This window comes from Chroicocephalus ridibundus, chromosome 4 (assembly GCF_963924245.1).
Source record: "Chroicocephalus ridibundus chromosome 4, bChrRid1.1, whole genome shotgun sequence".
In the NCBI taxonomy this organism is placed as follows: domain Eukaryota; kingdom Metazoa; phylum Chordata; class Aves; order Charadriiformes; family Laridae; genus Chroicocephalus; species Chroicocephalus ridibundus.
The window spans coordinates 93,134,833-93,160,488 of NC_086287.1; the positions used below are offsets into that span (position 1 = coordinate 93,134,833).

At 36.6% G+C, this 25,656-nt stretch overlaps 1 protein-coding gene across 4 annotated transcripts in view; it reads left to right on the forward strand.

Annotated features, from left to right (window-relative positions):
- BANP (BTG3 associated nuclear protein) overlaps positions 1 to 25,656 on the forward strand; it is a 153,665-nt gene that overhangs the window by 19,344 nt on the left and 108,665 nt on the right. For all 4 annotated transcript variants that reach the window (XM_063334812.1, XM_063334813.1, XM_063334814.1 and 1 more), the window contains 2 exons: positions 16,707 to 16,829; positions 17,600 to 17,775. In XM_063334812.1, the coding sequence (XP_063190882.1) occupies positions 16,707 to 16,829; positions 17,600 to 17,775 (299 nt within the window). The remainder of the gene's footprint in view (positions 1 to 16,706; positions 16,830 to 17,599; positions 17,776 to 25,656) is intronic.

The window sequence follows — 25,656 nt, forward strand, 5'->3', positions numbered from 1 at the left end:
TTCTGATTAATGTAGTCTAATCTTTTAAAAAGATACCTTATCTGTATTTAAAAGATCTAAAATGATACAGAACCCAATGTGTTTCTCAACCTCTGTTTTAAAAGTTCAAATGTCCTATTTATTTTCAGTGTAATTTTGAGTACTATCTGTCCAGTTAGGAGCAGCTGAGGTCCTAAAACTTTTCCAAAACAACTTTGCTTTTTAGATATCCAAATGTTTGGGTCCCGGTTCAGAGTTCCTTTATTGGTCTTTGTTCTTGTGCTTGTGACGAACATCCTGACGATTGGACATTCTCCTTTTCCTGTTTTCCATTTAATTTTTCTTTAAGAATAGGTGCTGTGTCTACATTTACCTATGCTTTTGAAGGCTCCCAATCATACATTGAAGAGGTCAATTATGGCTAAGTTCTATGTCAAAAGAAATATAAAGTACATGCAATAACTCTTTAGTTAATAGAGCAAGTAGCTACAGTATTATACCGGTGTTTTTGCTAAATACTCTTTATCAATTACTATTTCTCAAGGAACCTTCAATTCTGTTATTAATTTTTTTTTGTTATTGTATTAGATATCTTCAAGTTCTCGTGCATAAGCTTAGTGCAGTTTGTGCACAAAAGACTTTCAAGAACATTTTCATAAACATGTGAACCCTTTGGGAATCTATTAACTCATGTTCCATGAATGCTTTCCTCTGTACATTGTACTATTTTGAGTTCCTTATGGGAATTGTCAGACCTGAGGTGTTTATTTTTTTTGTAAATCTCTGTAAACATTGGAAATTTGTCCTGTGTTTTAGTGGTGAACTTGGTGTTTAATCTTTTGTTTTGGGTGTACAAATTTATGATGACGGCTTCTCAGACAGTCTGAACATAATTTAGAGAGAAGTCTTGAAGGCTGTAAGATTCTCTGCCCCAAATATTTGTTAGTGTTGGTATGAAGTTGCACGTTATCAAATGCATCTTGCCAATAAAGCACTGAGGGTTTTTTGTTCTTTTAGCAGTCTGTGGGCCTATATGACTCAAAAGAAAATAGTTAGGGGTGTATGTGTTTAACTTGGCAGTAGTAACACTTCAGTTTCACTGAATTGCCTGTGTCTCATTCATAAAAACCTTTATCACTTGTTGATCAGTTCCAATTAAAACCTACATGGACTGTTCTGTTGTATCAACTCTCTGCATTGTTCCCTCTTCCCCTGACAGTGCGGATGGCAGTGGAGAGCTGCCAACGAGAGTTAGTATTTTGGATAGTGATTTTCAGATTCTGCATCTGAATGAGATTCTTCAACCTCCTCCTCCTCCTTCTGTCACTACAATAATACCGGGTTTGCCACTCCGAAAAAATTTTGTAGTTAGCAAAAGCATGTCAGCCAGATGGAGCAACACTGCCAGTAAAGCAGACTCTCATTCTTTTTTAGATAAATACTTTAGGGTTTATGATGCTTTCTCTTCCACTCTGTAGTGAATTTTGTTTACAGTTTTTCTGGTAATTTAGTTAATTGCATTAATTTGGTGCAGATTTAACATAATCAAAAGTTGTTTTACAGCAGCGCACAGTAAAGTGTGTGAACTGTGCATTATAAATTCACGCAGTTTTATTGATTTGTGCTATTTGTTCTTTTAAAATTCAGTTAATTTCCTAAGAATTGTCAGTTTGAAATATACAATCGTCTGACGAAAACAAGAACAACTTGGGCAGAGGCGCTTCTGTGTCGTCTTGTGGTGGAATTGTGCAGTTAGAGCGTAGCAGGTGAATTCACAGCTAGGCGCTATCACCTGCTTTGACTATGATGTGGAATTTTATGCTGTGTGTTGCACTGTACACTGGCTGCTTATAAAATGGAGTGATAAAGTATAATCTGTCCATATAGCTGCATTAGGGAGGCGAGAGTCTCACTTTGTAACAGGTGTCAGATTTACGTTCAATGGTAAGTTGTCTTTTCTAGTAAACTTAACATGTTGATTTATTGGGATAACTCAGAGCTTTTTTGTGCCAAACTGTTGTATCCAAGTCATAAAAATTCTTATTAGGGAAATGAAGCAGAAGTTTTCAAGGAGACTTGCAATAAATGAGGAACTACTCCATGTTATTAGCTCCCAGAACAGAAATGCAGGGCATTTGAGAGTCTCACTCTGCTTTCTGTCTCTCCCTTAAACACGTGAGGGATGATATGTGTGGAAAACTTCCAATGTCCTTTTCTGGGTATGTGATTTTTGAAGGCTTGCTGATGTTTCTTGGTAAACTACAAAATGTTGAATTCAGGAATTACACTACTGTCTACTGCTCTTGATATTTTGCGTAAGTACATTTTCATGAAAGCTGGATTGTGTTCTCTCTTCTTTTGTTCTTATTGTTTACTCTGATCCGCTGTTACAGTACTTCATCATATACTAGCTAATTGCAGTGCAGATAAGGAAGAAAATAAAGGGTACGTGGTGCTGTGTAATGAAGAATTTGTATGAACAGTTGAGATACAGAGGAACAATAGGCTTTTAGATCTCCAAGTAAAAAGTTTAAGCTACAGCAAAAACTAACAGGAGAAAACTTCTTTTGAAAGGAAGTAATTTTGAATTTGTGAGATGTAAACCGTTTTGGGGGGAACAGCAATAGGCCACAAAGCATATGGAAAGGCTTGTAGTTGTTGCATTTCAATAAATCATCACATGAGAAGCAGAACTAAACAAGCGTAGTTTCTTGTGGGTTTTTGTCCTAAGTCCTCTGCCTTTGCACTGGACACGAGCCTCATGTTTCCTCGATGGTCCATGGCGTTCCGTGCTGTGGGATTTTGAAATCTTTCATGCTGTTCCTGTGATGGTAGCACATGCTGGAGCTGTGGGCTAATGGGTGAGACCTTTCTCACTTCATTAGTGGGATGTAGCGTTTGGGCTTGTCCTTACCCCAGCCACAGATTTTAACAGGTGTTTAATATCTCTCAGACATATTTCTTTTTGTCAGATTTGGTCATAAGAGTGTAAAATATTGGATGGGATTGAAGAAACAGCATGATGTTAAATCTCATTTTCTTTGAGGGAGGGGAAAAAATAAAGAAGAGTTCTAGAAAGTATCTTCTCAATGTTTAGTGGCTGCTGCTTAAAAATACGTGGCTTTCAGGATTACCTACAAAGACATAGTGTTGATAGTGTTTTTTTTAAGTTTCTTTCTTGGAAGAAAGGCTGTTGTAAGGTTTCAGAACTTGCAGACTGGCTGGTAAAACTCCTTAGATTGTACAGAGTTATGCTGAATTTATATGGAGCTTGGGAAGAGCCAAGAACAGTAGCAAAATAATGTAATAAATTAGTAATGGGGGTATGTGTATTGTCCCAGTGTTCTGAGGTTAGTCTATCTTTGTGCAGCATTAGTACAGCCCTGCTTTTCCATCCAGGAAGTGATTGTCTCCCTTCCTCTGTCTGCAACGTTTCCTGGCAGTATGGCTATTAAAAACCTCTCATTTCTTTTCTTTATGAGGTACCATGCTTGTCAAAAATTCCGGTAGCTGATGAAAGTTTCTTGGATAGGAGAGTTGGTACAATGCCTGATGGCCTGTCAGTATGGCAGCCTCAAATGATAAGTTTGAAATTTAGCATGTGCCCGGGTCTTGAGATTATAAATTGATGAACACACAGTGTGACAGTGTGACTAAAATCTTCTATCCATGTTTTGAAGAAACTATTTCATCTGAAAGATTTCAGTCCAGAAACAGTGTTATTTTTGTCAACGTCTTTCCATTAATCATTTTTCTGAATGGGTAAACCTAAGTATAAATGGTTAAGGTTGATCGTTTCAGATAACATCGGAATTTGTTTGGTTTCACAGAACCCTCTGTCATTTGTTTTTATGGGTGTTTTCTGCCAACACTACGTTGTACAATTCTGCTCTGTTATTTTGGAAATTTTTATTGGGTAAATAGATGTAATTGAGAGCAGTTTTTAAAATGTCTTAATTTTGGAGAGGATTTAAATTTAAAATGGGTATTTTCTTCATACTTAATAAAAGCGTTTCTGATGAAATATGGAAATCCATAGGTAAATGTGTGTGGGTTGGTTTGGTTTTTTTTTGGGTCAGCTGTTTTCCTTGAGCCTTTTTTTTTTTATGGCGAAGTTGAAATACAGACCACATGCATCTGGTTCTTTACCATATGCATACGTGGCTAACCCATTAAGGATACTGATTGCTAAGTGTAGAGATAGAATTGCGTATATTTTTGTCTTTTATGGGAACTGGAGAGTTACATGGAATTGCAGAGTTTAATGCCCTCAGTTACTGTGCAAAAAAAAAAATAATAAAAAATTAGTGGCCTACTGTGCAAGGCCACTAATATGGTGGCCTTGAAGAAGACTTGTTAGTGGGTTGGACATTGGCTCATTAAAGTAGAGTTGCTTCAAGATAGTCTTGTCTGCAGCTAATTGTGGTGTTGGTAGATTCAATCAGCTAGTTGTAGAAAACAGCATTTGTCTTTTTTTGTCTTAAGATACAAAACAAGTTTGTTTTTTTACGTGGAAAAGAGAAGACGTGATGCAGTTGTATACCAGATGGGATTTATGAACTTGCTTTATTTTTGTTGGTGTAGATCATTAATATGTTTCTTTTACCATTAAGTTTAACGAACAGAGTATAATAGGTTTTGAAGAACAGGATTTGTTCATCCAGTTTGTTTGCAGTGTGCCAGTTGGCAAGCCTTTTGGCTCCACATTTCCCAAGTTCCAGATCTGTGTTTCCGGTGTGCGATTGTTTCTGTGTTTACAAGTGGTTTTGTAGTCAAATAACGCAAAATTGAAAACTGAGATGATTTTAAATGAAGTTGTAAAGCAGAGGGTAGTGGGGTGGAAAGAATTATAGGATGACTGTTCTTTTAGATTTAGAAAACTATTGTTGCTCCTGCATAAAGCCTTTAAGAAAAACCCCAAACAAACCTGAAGAAATATAATCGAGGTAGTGGTATAAGAAACAAAATAGCTAGACTTATATTTTTATGTGTTTTTTTTTTTTTCCTGTGAGTTACAAACCCCTTGACCCACCTAATTTCATGTTATTGGGCGATGAATAGCATTTTCATTTTTGTTGCATTTTTATCATAAGGATTTTTATAGATTATAATAAACTATCCTACTATACTAATCCAAGCTTTTAAAAAGAACAGTAATTCTTCAGTTCTTTTCGCTAAACAGTGGCTGCTGAGTCTCTGGGGTATATAGTTAACCTCTTCCCCGCGTTTGCTGCAGTTGATACTATAACTCATTAGGTGATGTAAACTACTGTCCAAGTTTAATTTATGGCTTTTTTTCCCCCTTTTTAAAAAATGCAGTGATAAATAAATTATAACATTATAAACCTTCAGGATTGTTAATGTCTTTAAAGTTTAGAGCTAACTGTCCATTCCTGGAAGTACACCCTCTGAGGGTCTGGAGACCCTCAATTTGCAGGAAGATTTTTAATTTTTTTTTTTAAGTAGCCAGTTTGAAACAAAGCGTGTATTGAGGAATGTAGTATCCTGAAAGATGTATGGTGTATGATTTATTTTCAAGTTGCAGGTACGTTATTCTGCCTGCTGTGAGCCTGATCTCATGCACTGAACTCTAGGCCTGAAAAAATATTTCCCTGGAAGCAGATTGAGTCCTGAAGACAACTCAGCAGGCAGCTCATCAGAAGATGTAAAATTAAGCTGTGTTTTGGGGGTGAGAGAGAGTGGAGTGTTACAGATAATGTCTTGAAAACGCAGTCATCGATTTGGGGTGTTAATCAGAATGTGTTATGAAGGTTTTATTTGGAGACGCTTTGGAGTTCATCAGGTTTTCAGAAATTCTTGTGAGCTTCTATAAGCAAGCCAGGTTTATTTATCCTACAGTATATCCTGTGTTCCAGCCTTTCTGGGGCCTCATCCAGCAGAGTCTTTAGTGCAGACCTTTCAGTCTGGGAGTGGCTGACAAAAACACAGATGAACTTTTGTCATTGTTTTGGACTGAACCCTGTGGTATCAATAAATAACAACCTTTCCCTGTCACTTTCTGTCATCAGTCAACGGTACTGTGTGCAAACATTTATTTTAAATTACCGGTTCAAGTGTCACGTCTGTAGCTTCAACCAGTAAGAATTCTGTTTAAAATTAATGGGCTTGTTTCATGAAGAATTGAGGATGATTGTGCTGCCCTCGTGTGAATAGCTCTTTCATGCAAGTTCAGTCTGTTTATGTCTGGGCACGGAAAGGACTGAAGGAAAATGGCACAATTGTCTCTGGTCTGTTTTCACCGTGTTCGTTTGAGCTACACTCACAATTAGGGAACAAAGTCAATATTAACAATATGTAAAAATCATAATTAAAACTTCATGGCTTTAGAGGATTTTACTCCTTTGTATGGATTTAAAAGTTGTGTTCAGTATCTCAACTTTTTTAAAGAGCACATAAATAGAAGCAAAAATTTTGATATTTTGCTAAAAAGTTTTTTGTGAGGTGGAAGTTTGACTAAGGGAGTCAGAATTTGAACTGCCATTTATATTTGCGTGGCTTGGTCTTCACAGCACTGTTACTTTGACATCTTAGTTTTCCCGAAAAACAGGACAGTGCTTTTCAACGTCTCCTGACAACGTCCTCCAACGTCCTCCAACACTTATAAATACTTAAAGGGTGGGTGTCAGGAGGATGGGGCCAGGCTCTTTTCAGTGGTGCCCGGGGACAGGACAAGAGGCAATGGGCACAAACTTGAACATAGGAAGTTCCACCGAAACATGAGGAGGGACTTCTTTACCCTGAGGGTGGCAGAGCACTGGAACAGGCTGCCCAGAGAGGTGGTGGAGTCTCCAACTCTGTAGACATTCAAAACCCGCCTGGACGTGTTCCTGTGTAACCTGCTCTAGGTGACCCTGCTCTGGCAGGGGGGTTGGACTAGATGATCTCCAGAGGTCCCTTCCAACCCTATGATTCTATGATTCTATGATCTGTCACAAGAACTTGTCAGCCTCAGCATCTTGAGATTGATTCTGGTCCTGCATAGCAGTAGGAACACAGATTTACGTCTTTTTATTTTACCTGCGTTGAAACATGCGTTTCATGTAGAAGTACTTGCTATGAATTATGCGGACTTCTGCGATTCATTATATTTAGGATCAATACAACTTTCTATTGAGAATAGTTTAAGAACTCTCATGGCTGTGATTTTCATAGTTATTTGCCATATCCTGTAAGATCTACAGCAGCAGCGGTAGGTCTGCAAACAATGGTAATACTTGCTTTCAACATTTATGCTCGAGACTTACATATTTTGAAATTAAGCTTGCCCTGTTGTTTGTCCATCTGGAGCTCTTGTTACAGACCATCAGCAAGTGAAGATGTTTTGTTACAAAGAATCAGTTTGTGAAGATTTTACATTTATTTCCTTCGCTATTGGGAGTTAAAATTCACACAGGACTTAGGAGAAATGGCATCTTGGATTTAAGAAGCTTGTACAGCAGTATTCTCATTGGAATTTTGCATTCCATTATTGTTGCACTAAGATATTGAGAAGCCAAGTGTTTAGTAATTTGTTATTGGGATTTGATAAATTCAGAAACAATGTATAACTTCCAGATAGCATGTAGGTTGAGAGTGCAAGGTCAGTTATGGAATTAAAATAACAATGTAATACCAACATTTCATCTGTGTTTTGGAGAGTTCAATAATTCACGTATGTATGGGATAGACCTTAATCTATACAACTCTTCAAACTGACCAAAACTTGAACTGGGTTGATTCATTCTCCCACGTCTAATTTTTCCTAAGTCAATGGTTTCTGATGAAATATGGCTTGTAATAGTCCAGTGATTCAGATGAGAGCCTAGCAAGTAGCAGCTGATAACTTACGTCTGAGAAATGGACGCAAAATGTGTGGCTTGAATTTTTTAAATTGTGATGTAGTGTTTCAAATGTGCCTGTGAGGCTTAAACACTAAAAAAACCTTTTAGAAACATCTAATTTTGAATTTTTAAATATAATGCTAGCTAAGATTTTCAGCAATATACACTGAAAAGAAAGTCCTAGGTAATAAACTTCCTTCAATTTTTAGACAAAAGTTTCAGTCTTGTATATATGTGTTACAAGCCTTAATATTTTGCCATTTGCCAGGTAATCATACAGTAAGATTTCCTGGTTGTTACTCTTAGCCCATGACAAATGTGGAAAGCATCGGAAGTGATTTGTGCTTCCTCTGAACCACGTGTGTGTAAACAGTTTATGTATTCCCACTTAGCTAACACACAGGAACTTTGTTCTGCGCCTGAGACCTTAGTGAATCCTTTTATTCTCATTTTGTAAAGAAAAACCTGATGTGAAAGTTACGGCACCAAAACCAGAAATGCAGTTGTGTGAAGTCCCTTGTGGTGCAATGTATTGCTATTCATCATGGTAAGCTGAGAAACGAGAGAACTGAAGGTGCGCAGAATTTGCCCCTTGTGCCACGACATTTAGAAATCAATATCCTTTAATTGTAAGGGTGTCTGAGAATGAGCGAGAGAGGTGTATGTGGGGATGAAAAAGGCTTTGAGTTTTAGACGCAGATTAGGGGGACGTTTACTAATGTAATTAGTCTCTAAAAACATTTAAAAACAATTATAGCGGTATTAAAATGTGGGTTAAGCTACCCCTTTGCCAAATCCCATAAGGTCACGTTAGATGAATTCTGGGGAAAGCAGAACGTTTACTTTAGTGCTCTGGTTCCACGATTGGAGGCAGCTATCGCATTCAAGAAATGAATGCAAAGGGTGCACGACTTGAAACTTGGTTCGGGACAAATGCCTTCATACGGCTCATACTTTTCCTTTTTCCTAAATAAACAATTGAAAAGAATTATTGTGTTTAATGAAAGTGGACAGTTTTTACCTCATGAATGTTGTAAAATGGATGAAAATGATTATTAGGATTATATTTTAGTGGAACTCTAAAATCTTAAATATATGAAGCAGCGCACCAGATTGTGGAAGCGTGTGTTACATACTATGTATTTTCAGAAGTAATTTATCAACCATATAGTAAACAGAAGGGGGCAGAAAAGCCTTATATATTAATTTAGATTCCAGTTTTGAGAATATTTTTAATGTTACAGTCTCTGGAGATGGTTAGGAGTTTGAAAATCCAGCATTAAGAGCACTCCCTGGAAACTTCTCCTGTATATTGGGGTATTTAATGCTGAGAGTACAACACAACGAATGAATGAAGAGGACAGCAATAATAAATAAAGGGGGCAAGTTTTCATTTTCCTTCGGAAATGACAGAAATTTAAGTTGTTTTTCAAAACAATTTGCATACCAGTTTACACCAGATGAAAGTACCAGTAATACTATTTTGAAAAGTTGCAAAAACAACTGGTACTTATGGAAAAATAATACATAGTAGTATAACTTTCAGAGCAACAACCTACAGTGTTTTTGCAGAGTCCTAGTTTTACTTTAAGCAAGGTGGAAAGAGCTATGTATGGATTCGGAGCTTCAAAAGGATGAAACAGCCTAACATCTAGCAAGGTCTCAGCAAGGTTGGTAAGACGGCAAAGAGCCAGTCTTCCATCTGCTTTATTTGGCAGCAGATGCTATTTAACTGATACATTTCCAAACGTAAAAAACACACTGTTTGGAATCTGCATGTCTTTCCAAACAGAATTTTTCCTTTTTGTGGATCTGTACATTTTTGCATATCTTCAGCTCAGTCTCTTTGTTCCATATTGAAGGGTGGAGTATGAGACAGGAAATCTGCTCCTAATAACTTTTTAAATTATATTCTTTCTAAAAAGCGAAGAGTGGGTGTTTCTTTAACAGCCCTTCAGGCTATATGGAAATTAAAGATTCAGTACCAGCTCTCAGAGAGCAGCATCCTCGGTCTTTCTGTAAAAATGTGTGTGTGATGGCAAGTGAACGTAACTAGTTGAGTAATTACGAAAAGCGAGAAAAACAGAGATACACGATGGAAATTATTTACGAACTGGCTCTGAGAGCACCGTGTGTTCGAGTTCTGTTTGCAGAAACCCAGTGTTGTATTTATTTGCAGTTTGTTATCTGGTGACCATCAAGCCTTCAGTTGCTGTAACTAGTGTTTTGAAAGCCAGTTTATAACTCTGCTTCCTTCACCCCAAAACTTCTAGTGCCACATGAGTCAGACTTATGCTGATATTAGAACTTGTAAGAAAATGTGGAAAATAAATCTAGAAGTAGCTAACTGTATAAAAAGGATCATACCTGCATTATTTGAACTTGAGTTTGGATCATAAAATATGCCCACTTTGTAGTATATGAAAGTTAGTGTACTTAAGTCTCCTGTTCATAACGTAGCTTAATTTAACAAATTGGTCTAAAAATTTTGTATCGCACATTCTGGCGTTCTGGATGGATGGGCAAGGTTTTGATTCCTTTAGGGGTTTTCTTTCTTACCCTTCTACCCAAATAACCTTGTTAACGCTTCCGTATTTTGTTGTATTTTGTGTTAGTATTGTGGGAGTTTTCTATAATCTACATGGGTGAATAATTGTTTTTTGTTTCTTCACTTATTTTGCCTGTAGAAATAGAACATTTTAATGTAAGTATTTGGTATTTTGATTATAAAATGTATGTTAGGTAAGTTGTTATTTGTTTCTGCACACTTCTTTGTAGTTTATAATAGTTAGTGTACGTAGTTTCCTGTTTGTAACGTAGCTTAATTTAACAAATTGGTCTAAAAATTTTTTTATTGCACATTCTGGCACCCTGGATGGATGGGCAAGGTTTTGATTCCTTTAGGGGTTTTGATTGTACAGGTGTGTTTAGCTTTTCTCAGAGCAGAATAATCCACAACAGATTATAACAGCTTTTAAAATTGATTGATAAAATTGGTCTTAAAGCCAGTAATTCATGTCTTTCTGATTGGCAGCCGGTGTGGAGGCGCTCTCTGTAGGTAAGGCTGAATACAATAAATTCTATATAGATGTATTTTGTAACTTGGAAAATTTCTGGCTCTTACTTATTTGAGCTGAAAATTTGATGGTAAATGTTATTAAACTGTTAACAGTATGTTTTAATAAAAGATGCATTTGCTTTATCTTTAGTGTAAATTGATTACAGCTTTCTCAGTTTTCAGATCCGTGAATCTCTCTCCAGTGACGGCTGGTGTACTTTGGCTTGTCTTTTTACAGGACCTAATCATTAGTGCTATCTTTATAATGTCTGCTCTTATGTGATGTTCCAGATGCAAAGAATCCAAAGATAATTTTTGATGACTGAACTCGTACTGAAAATGATGGATAACACTGCTGCTTTTCTGGCAATTGGCTACGACTAGGCAAATGCACAGTTTAGGGACACTAAAACTTTAACTGTTCACGCGCCCATACGGCTCTCTACCTTACAGCAGGTGTCCCACTGTTCTTCATCTTGGTGAATGGTTTGGTTGTTGGCGAGTTTTCTCTCTCCTGGAAGATGAGGAGCTGCATTCATTTTTTTTTCTTTTTTTTTTTGACATAAATCCAATGAAATTTTGTGTGCACTTTGCTGGTTTGTGGTTTTATTCATGTATACCGTAGTGTAAATTCGTACGTCAGTTTTCTCATTCCTATTTGGATAGGGAATCTTAACTGTATGTGCAGAAGGCAAAGGAAGCAGATGGTCATCAAGAGGAAGGAGCATTTTAGTGTTATCTTCCTGAATAGCAATATAAAGATCCAAAGAGTGGCTGTTCTTAGAGATGAACACAAGTGTTAGTGAAAAAAGAAAAAAAAGCAAGGAAAACACCATGCTTCTAAAATGCTATTTTTATATAATTTGAAAAACAATTAGATTTTCTTCATGGTAGGGCTAATTGTAGTATTCCTCCAGAGCCCCCCCACATGCATGACCTATACATTTAAGTCTTCATGTTTGTCCCCAGCAGTAAATACTAGACTGCAAGGTCTCTTTCCCAGACTTGGTTTCCTTAAGACTCTGTTTGGCTGAAGCCCTTTGGTACAAGCAGTCTGCCAGCGGTAACTCCAGCTCCAGCCTTCCTGATCTCCTCTCTTTCTGCATCTCCTTCCGATATGTCCGCTAGAGGAAGATGAGAATGATATCCTCAGGAGCCCAGCCTTCCAGATAAGCTGCACATGCTGTGTGGGCGTTGTAGTGACCACAAAGTGTTGTAGAGGCAGGAAACAGCAGTTGATGTGGATGTGGCTAGCTGAATATCTCTCAACTGAGCTCTGTCTCTGAGCTTTTATTCACCTACTTGCAGACGTTCACACGTGCAAAGGCAGCTCAGAAATGGTCTAAACAGAGGACTCTCTTCTTTCTTTTCTTTAACTGGTTGAACACCATTATAAATATTCCATTAACTGATCTATATTAGTGTGTCTAGGAAAACAAGAAGAATAACTTCTTGTCTGAAAATTTCGGTCCGAGTTTTTCCACAAGTAATTGTCATCCGTTTGGAGAAACGCTTTTGATCTTGGACCTTGTGGAAGATAGAAATGTCAGTTAGTTCCTTTTCCTTTATTTTTCTCTCTTTCTACATGACAAACTCATCTGGGAAGAGTAGGAGGTGAGGTCCTGGTACTGCCAAAAGTTCTCTTATGTCATTGGCTGCATTCTGTGTGATTGACAGGTTATTGGCAATGAAAAACCAGCAGTTAAGACTAATGATCATATCTGTGACTCACACGTTTTCCATACTGAAAATTACCTTTGGCAGCAATTTTCTTATGCAAAATATAGAACATCCTTTTATATTTTAAAAAAAAAAGGGCAGCGGCTAAATAGGCATGCTTGAAAATCATTATCTGGTACGTTTATTTTTTTTTAATAAATATTCTCACCTGTAATTTAACAGATTTGGTAAACTGTATTTAAAAAAATTCTCAAAATATAATAATATCTGTAGGTTGCATCCATTTTAAATTTTTTACTAAGTTGTGTCCAAGGATAAGCAAATTGCAGAACCAGTCTCTCCAAATTCTAATGCTCATGGGGAAAGGAATACGTGAACACAAATGGAAAGTGCTGAAGCCTGTGCAACAGCTCGGGGTTTCTGAAGCACTCTCTCTGACCCCTCTTTAATATTTTCTTTCCATCTTCTCCATGAGTATAGTACTGGCAGACACATAGAAGGAATTGCTTCATTTGGGAGCTGAGTGAATATCAGAAGCTTTCCTCCTCCTTCTTCGTGATTTTTCTGTATTTTAATATGTAAGTAATGATTAAAGTTGATTCGTCTTCGGTATGAGAGGTACAGACTGAAAAAAGAAATCAGAATAATCCAGTATGAGAATGCACTAGGCTGTAGTAAGTTTTAATGATTTCCTCTGATGGATTTTGTCAGGTTGGCCCAGTATTTGGACTTTACATAGAATTCCTTGTTTAATTCTGTGTATATTCAGCAGATTTCTTATTGTTGTCTCTTTAAAACAAATAAATAATTCTGAAAACAGTGAATAGAACATCTCACAGGAAAGTTAATGGGAAGCACATTCCGGTATCTGCAGGGAATCTTGTGGATATCCGTTTCTCCTGTGTACAAATAGGACTCTTAAGACAATCCTGTGAAACTCTCCTTTTTCAAGCATAATGGTGCCTTTTTCTCTTGGTCCCAATTGTTATTTTCTTCTTCTTCCAGATAAGTAACTGCTCAAGTTTCACAGCATCAGCTCTGAAAAACTTCTTCCTCATGACGCCTCATTGTCAGACTTCGACAGCAGATTCTGTAGCCATTCTTGTTCTGTGTAGAACATGGATCAGAATTGTAGTTTCTTGGTTATTGTTTATGACATTTTGGATGGAAAGGTTACTTCAGCCTTCTCATGCAGACTGCTTTTGAAAGCATCATTCTTTGTGAGTTAAGCATTAAACAAGAGAAGTTCCTTCTTTAGCACTGAAAAAGACTTGAGAGAATTGTACTGGAGTCTTTGTGTTAGTAGATACAGAGCACAGAAATAATGTTTTATCCAGCAGTCATGGTTCCTGGTAATAGACAAGAAACTTCATTGAGTTATTTTCAAACTAGATGTAGAGTTCCTACTCAGGCAGGTTAATTGCAGAGAAAGGTTCATTGGTGGGTGTAGATTTTTTTTTTTTTTTTTTTGTGCTGGGTTGAACATTTCCGAATACTTACTTCAGTTGTGCTCTACCACTGTGCTTTCTGTGTGACTCATTTTTCTCTCCAAAGTGCTTTAAAGATTCTTCAAGTCTTTCCAACTTGATAACAGTTCTTTTCCAGGTGTGAAACGATTGATGGACAATTGATGGTGGTGGTTGTGGCTTGTTACAGGGACGTTCCTTGTCAATGTGGTGTCTGGTTTTGACTTTATGCTTTATAGCCTGGAAAATATGTGTCAGTAATATGGTATGTTTTGTTAGCGGCTTTTCCCAAAACAACTGTGAAGGTGGATTTTTCCTGTCAATAATCCACTCTACTAACTGTTAAAAATTAATTCTTACGGGGAGGCAGTGTTTTCATGGGGGTTTTTTTTTAGGGATAAATTTGAAAAAAATGCTTATGTATTGAAGTAGGCAAGCTTGAACAGACATTGATGCATTGAAGAGGGGATAAATCTGTACTGGTGGGTTGTATAAACGTATTTCCTTATTCTAAATTTTCTTAAATTAGCTGTGTGCCATCTGGCTCACTCCCTAGATTGCACTTTTTTTTTTTTTTTTTTTTTAAAAAAGGGGCAGCCCCCCCCCCCCATTCCTTATTTTATGTCAAGTTTTAGTGCTAAGACTCTTTTTCAAATATAAACTTAATAGGAGCAAAATCCTAAGGACTTTATAAATGTAATTTTATTGCATTTATCTCTACAGCTGAAATTAATTATTCAGAGTGTTCATTAAAAATAAGCTTTAGTAAGTGACATTTTAAACAGGCATTCAGAAGTGATTGCAAGAAAGATGGTGATAAAGAACCATGTCTAAAAGGAAGTGTAAAATTCTTGAACATTTTAAACTGGCCTGTAAGAACTTCAAAAAAATGTAGCTATTTGGGAAAGGCAATGAGAACATGTATTGCTGCTAGATGGGGGGGGACTGCCAACATTGCCACGGACTGGTATTTTATCAAGTATTTGGTGTGGTTTTTTAAAATGTGCAGTGCTAGCCATTTTTTTTTCTCTTGATAATGGAGAAAATTTTGAAAAGGTGACTGTGAAAGCATCATAAACCCTTATACTCTAGATAGCAACAAAAAAAATTCAGAAGAGAAAGCCCCCATTTATTGCTTAATACAATTTGAATTTCACATATACGTGAAAAGCTATAGTACACTCTGTACTTGTCTATGATTAGACAAACATCTTCCAGAGCTTCTCAAGGTTTGCAATCCAACAGATCGTTGGCAGTCCATGAGGAATCCCATTTGTTGCCAGCAACAGATGCAATTGCTGTAAGAGGGAGGCAGGGCATTAGGCCCTGGGGCTTTTTGTATCCAAAAAACCTGTGGTCAAACATTTTGTCTGTGCCAAAGTTGAGATCCATTTATTGCTAGCTCTTATGACAGTTTCTTATCTTTTCTTTAGGTCTTAACGGTGGATATTGTAGTGCATAAAGTCTTATGTAGACACATGAATATTCAAGCAAGCAGGCGCAGCATTACAGCTGAAATAAACAGAGAGTTGCTGTCATCAGATTTGTTTGATTTGTTTTTCGACAATTAGCCAAGGAATACAGTTAGGAAAAATAAATGACCATCAGTCATGTTTGAGATGTTGGACCAGTAGAAACAATAGCGAACTATTTACTGTGGGAAGCAAGGAGAAAGAATAAAGCCTTCTCTGTCACTAAAACACAAATTTTCTTCTAAGTTGTCTCCTTAAGTTTACCATGAACACAGTGGAAACAGTTTTAAATATCAAAACCATGCCTTAGAAGATTGAGTAACAGTAATAATCTCTGAAACCAAATTAAATGATAAGCTGCATGCTGGAGAAAATTATTTACTTCATTTTTACTTTTGTATTATAGTTTAGATTTAGTATGTTCTTCTGTGTGACACTTCTCTAGTTATTTCCTTCTGTGTTGTCATCATAAGTGATAGAGAAGGGTTTCTCTCCACACTAAATGCTGGAGAAACCCTAGTTCTCTGATTTCTCACACACTAAATGCTTTTCCGTTGTTTGTTTTAGGTTTATTTTTTTTGTATGGGAAATGCACACAAGAAATAGTTTAGTCTCGTTGTTATTTAAAGTTACAGTCTGTCCCTGTTCTGCTCTGATGCTCCTAGTACCACTCTCCTCTCCCTGCCCTCCACAAGCCCTCAGCCCTAAAAGACATGCATTTTAACGAAGCTCATCGTCCAATTTTGCAATGAATACTTTTGCAGGTTTTTTTTTTCCTAGGAATTATCCTATGAAAAATGGTGCATTACCATGTAAGTTGGCCATAATATCTCTGAAAATGCTCACACTCAGACTTTTCAAAACAAGAATTTGGTGGCTCTTTGGAGCTGTGATTTACAGACTTCCTCTTGTGTATCTTGAGTTGATGAATTCTTTATCGCTTTGCCAGGGGTCATGGACTCATATAATTCCATTGAAGCCATCCGTCCTCTGAAAAAAAATTGAGTACTTGAGATGGTACAGATGTCAAATTCGATGAATTACCAGCTTTTGCATTTGATACATAACCACGATGCTGGGAGAAAGAGCAAGGCTTAGAGGCGGTCTCTGTTTTTAAGTAGACTGTTTAAATGGTAAGACTGTGTTGATGTATTATTTATGAGGTTTCCTCCTTTACATTCTATTTTCCTCTCTGATTTTTGTCTTGTAGTGTTGTCCCTCAGACCACAGTAATACTGAACAACGACCGGCAGAATTCAATTGTAGCCAAGATGGTTGGGCAGGAAGAGCCATTGAGCAGAGCCGCGGATTCTCTGGAAAATATCCTTAGCAAGTTAGTAGCAGTTACGGGAATCCTCCCCCTTCGTTTCCTCCTCTGACAGATCAGTATCAGTCTTTGCAGCAATTAGAAGTGCAAAATGAGGAACGCTGTAGGTAATAGCGGGGGGAAAATGTTGAACGGGTACTTGAGTATTTTATCAGGCTGACAGTGCTGCCTAGGGAGACCTCGTGTCAGCAGTAAAGGCACAGGGCGACGCTCCACATCTTGATGAGTGACGCTCCACATCTTGGAGGATGTGGGATTAGTTAGTTTGGCGTTAGTTGACAGTTGAAAGAAAGAGTGCCCATAGCTACAGATTTTCGACATGGATGTACAATTGCTTGGGAGCATGCCAAGATCCTGTACTTAACTAACTGAAGAAAGAATATGCAGTAGCCCAGTAAGGCTTGTTAAAATTTGTACGATCTAAAGCAAATTTTAAATTAAGCGCAACTGGAGATTCTGGGTAGAAAATGTTCTGAAATAATGTGTTTTTATAATTTTTTTTTGTTTGTTTTGTTTGGCACATTGGGCCTAGACTTTTCCACTGAAGCAAATTTAGAAAGCGTGCATCTAAAATTTTTTATTTTTTTCTGCTAGTTTCCTTCTATTTTATTTTGCTGGATTGCTCTTGGTTATGAACAGGAGTAGGCTTGTTTAAAGGAGTGTGCTTTTAGAATACATTTAGTTTTGTCAATTAGTGTTTTTAATTCCCTTATAATGATGCTATTCCTGATACAGGATTGTGTTTTCCCAAAGTTACGTACTTTTCTTTTCCATAGTGCTGTTCCTGGACGTAGGCAGAACACCATAGTGGTGAAAGTTCCAGGACATGACGACAGTCACAATGAAGATGGAGAGAGTGGCTCTGAGGCCAGTGACTCAGTTTCCAACAGTGGACAATTAGGAAGCCAAAGTATTGGGAACAATGTCACGCTTATTACGCTGAACTCTGAAGGTATGCTGATCTAACTATAAGGCTACTCGAGCAAAGTACATGTGGTGGTGGAATGAACTAAGGTTCAACTGGAAGCTTCAGAGATCATAGAATGGGTTCAACGTTTAATTGTTAGGCAGTACAGCAAGCATCAGGTAGGAGTGAATGAATTGTTTGTTTGGTTTTGCTTGTTTGGTTTCATTTTTACTAATTTTACAGGCAGAACTGCTAATTAAAATTACCTGTAAAATTTAAAAAGTACGCCCCATTGCAGCAATGTAGCTTTGTATTTTAAACCCTTTAAATTAAAACAATGCCATCTGCAGGATTTCATATCACCAAATTGACATATTGCTTCAGGAAAATAAATGACTTCTCTGGGACATAAAATCTAGTAGTCTGTCTCCTCCTGTAACTAATAAATAGTTATTTTAGCAACTGTAGGCAATTTTTATAAGGAAATTCATATTAAAAACAGACTGTTAACCTGATAACTGTGCAGCGTCAGATTTTTCTGAACATTCTTTAGGTCTTGGACTCAGCAATCAAATGAAGTGAAATCTAAAAATTTTAGATAAGCCTTATAAAGATATTCTGGTTTATGTGGTTGGAAATATTGAAATGAATGTTAGTTGCTATATCTTAGTCACAAACAAGATGATACGAGGGACGTTTGAGTTTTATGTGAAAATAACATATGATAAATTATGTTTTATGATTAGTTTGAAAGTATCAGTGATTTTTTTTTTTATACAGATGTAATTTGAATCCTAGACTTTGATTTAATAATTTTCCTAATTACTTTTAAAAACATATTTATTGAACATTTACTTGTTGTTCTGGATGTGGTAGTTCATATTTATGTTCATGCACCAGAGAAGAATAAGCTACTTCAGGAAATGGTTGTAGCAGAAAGCACTTGGGAGGTAAATGTGTTTTCTTTTTGATCTCTAACACTGAAACAGAAGGACTCTAATTTAGAAGCGATTAAGTTTCTTCTGCGTGATCTCCAGCCACTGGTAAAAGCATGTTGGGTGTCAACAGGTTAGGATACAATTCATGGTAGGGATTAATTCAAGATGGCCTGAAACTGAGTATTTAAGAGTGCGTTCAAAGATTTCTGAACTGACTAACAATTCGTGGAGATGCTTTAAAACTTTGATACTTGGGAAACTTCAAAAGTCAGTCTACTGAAAGTCTCAAGCACCAAAGGTTGCTTCTGAAAATGGTGTTCTAAGGCATTTGAACCTAGGATTCTTTGACTGCTATGGGTACTCATACAACGTATGTATATTAGAAAGAGCTTTTAGGTTCTGTCCTCTATGTACGTTGTGACACAGAGTAGCATCTGAAGGGTATTTCCTTTTGGGTCAATGGAGAATGAAGGGAGACTGAGGCTGTCTGAGGAATTCCTCTCAAAAAAAAATATCGGGTTGCAGATAGTGCTGATGGCTCGATATGAAAATACATATAAAATACATATAAAATGTACTCTTTGTGGAGTATGTTTCACACAGCTCTGTTAATATTTCATACAGTGTGTTAATATTTCATGCAACTCTGTCAGCTGTGCCAGGAACAAAGTTTCTAACATGAGGAGGGTATTTGTTGTGTAATGCCCTTTTTGACTTGGTGGTTTGGCACAGCTTTGCACAGACAACTGTGATGTTGGCCTTTTATGCTATTGTTGTATATGTAAATTTTGAAGAAACAGCTAATCCATTAATGTCTTCAGATCTGATTTTCTTGAGACCTTTAGAACACTCATCCATTAAAAATCTCTTTGAGATTGATGAACGCTTTGAGAATCAGATTACTAATCCCCCACACCTACCTCTTCTTGCCCTCGCGAAGATGAGAGAGGACCGCTTGCGCAAAAGGAATGCTAAGTGAACTAGCCTGCAGTATGTCACAGAAATTAAATTATTAATAAAGGAAGTGATGAAGAATAGTAGGTCTGTTGTGCAGACTTGTTTTCTTCAGCAGTAAAAGGCAAAAGTTCCAGCACCCATCAGCTTGCTTTCATTGTGTATGAAAGAATTCTGAGGGACTTCCAGTTGCTCAACAGAATCTTGATAGATTGTAAAATAGGAGGGGCTGAGAATGGTGTACTTCAGCCCTTTCGGACTGAGACTAAACAACAGGTTTCTCATATGATTCCCATCTGTCTTCTGGTGTCCGGAAAGCAAAACTAAACCGTGTTTATAGTTGGGCTTTAGCTAACTTTGGGTATGGCGTTGACCTGTGGATGTTTTCAGAATTTAATTAAAAGTTTTATATAAAAGCATCGTTTGTTCTCTGCTGGCTGTTTTCAAAGAGCATTTAATCATGTCTGTTAGTTTAAAAAATACTAGCGTTATTGCCTTTCTGTTCCTGAAAAATAATTATACAGAAGCATGGAGCCGGGTTCCTGGTTCCAATAATGGTGTAGAATAAGGGCTACTTTTTGTTTGGTGTTTGGGTTTTTTTTGACTGAACACTATGATTTTATTTGATCTTCAGTTGTATATTACTCTTTCTGCTTGTGCGATTAGGCATATTCTCTCTTTTCTTTGAGCAACAGTTGGTTCTTTCTTTTGCTTTCCAGAAGACTGAAAATATTCATCCGTTTTACAGATGTGGTCTGCTGGGTGTTCATTCTAAGATGTAGTATTTGTGAACTGAAATCGACAAAAGAAAGAAATCGACACCTGATGTATTCATTGGTTCTAAAAGTGATGTTTGTGAAGTAGGCTTTCACAGTTGAAGATAAAACCCAGCAAGAATAGAATTGTTCAGTAGTGAATTACCAGTATAAAATCAAATTAAAATAGGGTAGAAGATTCAGTAGTTAAATGACTTACTATTTTTATTAATGCCATATTTTTGGCATAGAAAATATCAAGTGTATCCTTATTCGGCCAACTAAGAAATAGGGTTTTTTCATTTAGCTTGTAATTTTACCACTTAGATATTAATAACTGTCAAAAGTGATTAGTCTGTTTAGAGTGTGTCTTTTCTACTCTAACTTTGTTGCAGCCCAAGTGGATCTTCTGGGGAAATTAGAGAAGAGCAGTTGGTATGGATGTATAAACAGTAGTGTAAGTGTATAATCATACATGCTTTAGATGTAAAATTACTTTTCTACAAATGGGAGGATAATTTAATACTAAGATCAAAGCTGAAAACTCTGTTTTACAAACTCCTCTTTTAAGATGGCGTTATCTTCCTCCAGAAACACCATTTGAAAGAATTGAATGCCACTGATCTTCTCAGAGTTTAAATGGGGAAGGGACATCAACTTAAAACTGAGTAACTTTGAATCTTCAGTTTCTGGAGATCTGGATTGGAGCCTTCATTTAGATCCCAAGTAAAAACCAGAAACTTTTCTTTTACTGTACTGAAGAAACAAAGTACTGAGTGAAGGAGCCCAGGAGTGACCCACTACTGAACTCACATTTGAGTAGAAGTGAAAAAACAGAAAGATCTTAAAACAGCAAAAATACAACCTACCGAATAACACTGTGTCCAAACTGCTCTATTCTGGTAATTTAAACTGCTCAGGCAATGCTAAAATGTTACTTGTAAGCGCTCTCAGTAAGGTCTAATTGACTTAATCATCGCCCATCTCTTTTCTCTTTATTTTTCTGAGATAGGAAAAAATCCCCTCCATGTGTTTTTAAAACAATACGTTAAAAATGTTGAAAAAGATCCGCACTTTAACCAAGAGTCGTTGTTTCAAACCAGAGATCTTTTTGTTTTACAATTATCTTAGTTATAATCTTAGCTAAGAAGTTCTGATTTGGACGAGCTTTCGGAGAGCTCCTCTGACAGTTGTTTTGTTAACCACAGTGCACGTCAACTCAATAAATCTCAGCTCGGGTTTCTTTCTCTTCTCTTTCTCTCTCTGTCGTTAGAAACATTCAGAGCTATGTAGGTGACTCCCGTGTTGTGGTAGAAATACAGCTAAACGTTGTACATCATGAGGTACACCTTTGTCTTTTCCTATAAAAATTTTCTTTCTGAAGTCTGGCTTTTAGAAATTGGAAGTACCCAGCTGTTCCATGTTTTTAGAAGTCTCTTGTGTTGTAGTTATTCTCTGAATTACATGAACGTGTCTGTTGTAGCAGAAACGTTTTCTGGAGGAAAGAAACCAGCAAACGTGGGTTATAGCATGACCTGTCAAATTTATAAACAAACTGTTTTACGGTGCGAGTGTCTAAGAATTTGGATAGAAGCTGGTTTTCTGAAAGGTTTTGGGAGGTAAAAACAATGTAAATGTGATGAAAATTAATGGTTTTGCTGTTTTTGCTGTGTTCTCCTGAGGCACTCGATGCTTTTTCTTTAAGCTGGAGGAAACCTGTGTTTAAAAATATAGGGAACTCTTCTTGTTCGTTGTCCTCTTTTTTTTTTTTCTTTTTTTTTTTCTTCCCAGCATGGATTACACATCTTTCTTGTTTAATGGAATAAAACCCAAACATTTATCACTAAGAAGTGTTTAAAGTAAATGTCAGCTATTGATAGATGTGTTTTGCTCTTTTAAAAGTCCAGTTAATTTTGACATGAATGTGTTCTTACTGTAAGTTTTGGAGTACAGCATATTCTCAGCTTAAACAAAGTTGTGCTTTTTTTTTTTTTATCTTGAACTTTCCAATTAGGCTGAAAAAATGAGCAATTGATTAATGAAAAACGTTTTTAAAACATCATCATTTGTAAATGTCTGTGTGCATGTTATTTTGTAATGAGCTGTTGTAGATCCTCAGGAATTGTTACAAAAACCTTGTTTGTCCATTTGTGCTTGAGGATTTAGTTGCTACGTGTGTTGAGTGGTTTCTAGTGCAGTGACTTTTATCCATCTGTTCAGCTGTGGTTGAAATGGAGTCGATATTTTTCTCAGGTGTAGTGAAGCTGCACAGAATTGTGTGACTTAAGTATCGTGGGCGGCCTCCAACTTTGCTCCAAAGCAAAGATAGCACGGGAAGAGATTTCATTAATTTCACTGATATGATTTTGGAGTGGGAGAGACATTAAGTTTTAGATACTAAACATGCTGAAATTTATTATTTTTTTTTAATGGTTGCATGGGAGGTTGTTGTGTGGTAAATTAAGTGATGGCACTATTCTGTTTTCTTGTTGAGGTTTGGATATTGTACTTTTTACAGTTTCAGAAGGGTAATAGAAGGAAAAATTTAGAGTGTCATTTTGAGGAGACTATTTCCCTGTGCTATGCAGAATTCTTGTACTTTTATAAAGGTCTGTAAACTTTGAATTGGATTTCACCAACCTAAAGTGCTACACCTGATATTTAGTGTCCTTCTTGCTTAGAACTTAATTTGTGAATAGATTCTTTAGGCCTTCGTATCTCCAAAGATATCGGTACTAGTTGACTTACGTGGTAAGTAAGGCCTTGTGTGTAGTCTCTGTTCATGACAACTTTCATCCTAACATTGTTGCGTTCTTTTGGATTTTGCCTTCCACTGCAAAAATAATACTGTGAAGAACATTAGATCCACACTAGTTTTAAATTACAGAAGTTTAAACCTATGATATTAAGTACCTATATTATTTTCTGACTTTAATGAATTCTCTCGTACTGGTATGTGGCTGTAATCCTGTCAAGGGTTGGTTTTCAATTGACTAAGCTGTAACCTGGCAACCGTACGCACTCTCATGCTCACCACAAATCTGATAGAAAATATTCTGACATTCTCAAATATATTTGTCTAAACTTTTTAACTGAAGAGTTTTAGCATTAGATGAAGAAAGGCAAGTTGCAGTAACTATGAACAAATAAGTTTTGGTGTGAATGGTGAGTAGATTTTTCATTTGATCAGTGCTTAGAAGGAACCCTTTATGTTCTTAATAGATAACATCTGAGATGAAAATAACACTCTCTTGTCCAGGCTCCAGTTACCTCCCATCTTACTTACTGTAAGGCCTCCTCTCTGGCCTTATATTCAGAAAGCTGTTACAAATATGATTTTCCAAACTCGTAATTTTAACCCCATCATCTTCTCCTTGCATCCCTTTCCCTACTCCATGGCACCCTTGTTATGAAGGAAGACCTTGTCCTTTGCCATCTCCCAGTTACTGTTTAGAGTTGCTCTAACTTCCTCAGCCATAGATGACAGGTTTCCTTGTTTGTTGGGTTTTCACAGAGAATTTATGCTTTCTTCTACTTCATCGGCAGGAGATCCTCATAATTATATCTGTATCTATGTATCTATCTATCTATCTATATCTATCTATCTATATATATATATCTCACTGTCCCTAAAAAATTGTCTTTTCTCATATTGCTTATGTAAAACTTAGCCACAGTTAAGATACCTTTCTTTTAAGATACATTCTTTAAGATACATTTCCTTTGGTGATGCCCACCATCTCAACGTGCGTTGTCACTTGCCTGCGTCTCTGTCATCTACGTATTCTTGGATTGTAAAATTGCTGGGTAAGGACATTGTATTTGTTCTGTACTTACATAGTACCTTCCACAACACTTGATTCTGATTTAAGAGTGTTACGCTCTTGGATTTATAGGAAACAGTCAAAAAGTGTGGCTGTTAATTACTTGTGATTTCTCATTGGTTGGGTAAACGGCTTGGAATTAATGTATAAAAGATCACACCTGGTTCATAAAGAACTCTTTCTGACAAGTCTTGAGCTTGTGCTAAATAGCAATTTCAGAATTTTACATTAAGTACTCTTTTACCAAGAAACATGTGCAAACAGCAGAAAGCAAAGAATAGATAATATCCAAATATATTTACTAATTTTTTTTTATGAATTAGTTTTGCTGTGATCAGGCAGTTTTGTGTTTCCTCTGAAGGTATTGAATTTTACTTTGAAAAATTTTACAGGAGCTTGCTCTTCAAAATTTCACATTAGAATATTGGTAAAACCAGAATTTTCTCTTTTTTTTTTTTTAATGCAGCTTACATACAGAAAACAATATTAACTTAAGCAGCTGCTTCAATTTAGGTCAATGAAGCTCAAATTTTGAATACTTACCGTTCAACTAAAGAATAAGCTATCTAAAGGCACTGTGATTATACTTGCACACTTCTCTAGGAGCTACGATGAGAGCATTATTTTGCTTAATAGCAGATATTGCTTTCAAGATATAAGGGGCTTCAAGATGTAAGGAATATTATAATGATAGTGTTCTTACACATACTCAGTATATGGTGGTAACGTTTAAAATATTCAATCTGTGACTTACTGTAGAAACAAGAGGAGCATCTGTTCCTAAAACATCAGTGCGCGTTATGTTATCCTTTTAAGTCTTTCACAATAGAGTTACTGTCCTGTCTTTAATATGGATGGAAAAAAAAGCAGGACCTCTCATCTTTGTGGTACAAGAATGTCCCATTCAGCATTACTCTGCTGCTTTAAAAGCAGATATTTTTAAAAATGTCTATGTTAAAGCCAAGACTTTGAAATTACTAAGAAAGAAACACACTGTCCTTAGTATCTCCCAAGTAGGTGAAATGCTCCGTGAAGGCTGTTTTTACGTGATATAAATACAATGGCAAGATCCATTGAGGTAGAATTTGGTTCGGTGAACCTCACGCTTGATGCACTGATATATGATGTTTGGCACCGTATGTGATAGTTTCGTATCATGTCTGCTTTCTCTGCATTCCTTTTACTGCATTTTAAGACTACCAAAAATATAGAATTAGAAATGTAAACATGTGCATTTTTGGGGAAGATAAGGGAGAACGGGTCTACAGAGTGTGTTAATCAAAGGATGAATAATATTTTTCCAAATGCAATTTAGTCACATTATTGTCTCTCCAACTTTGCATATGAAACAGTCATTTTACAATAGTAGTATTAAATAGTGCTCCGAATTTGCTTTCCAAATGTGAATCCAAGTAGCTATTTGTACATGGCCCAGACTTATCTGTCCACAGGATT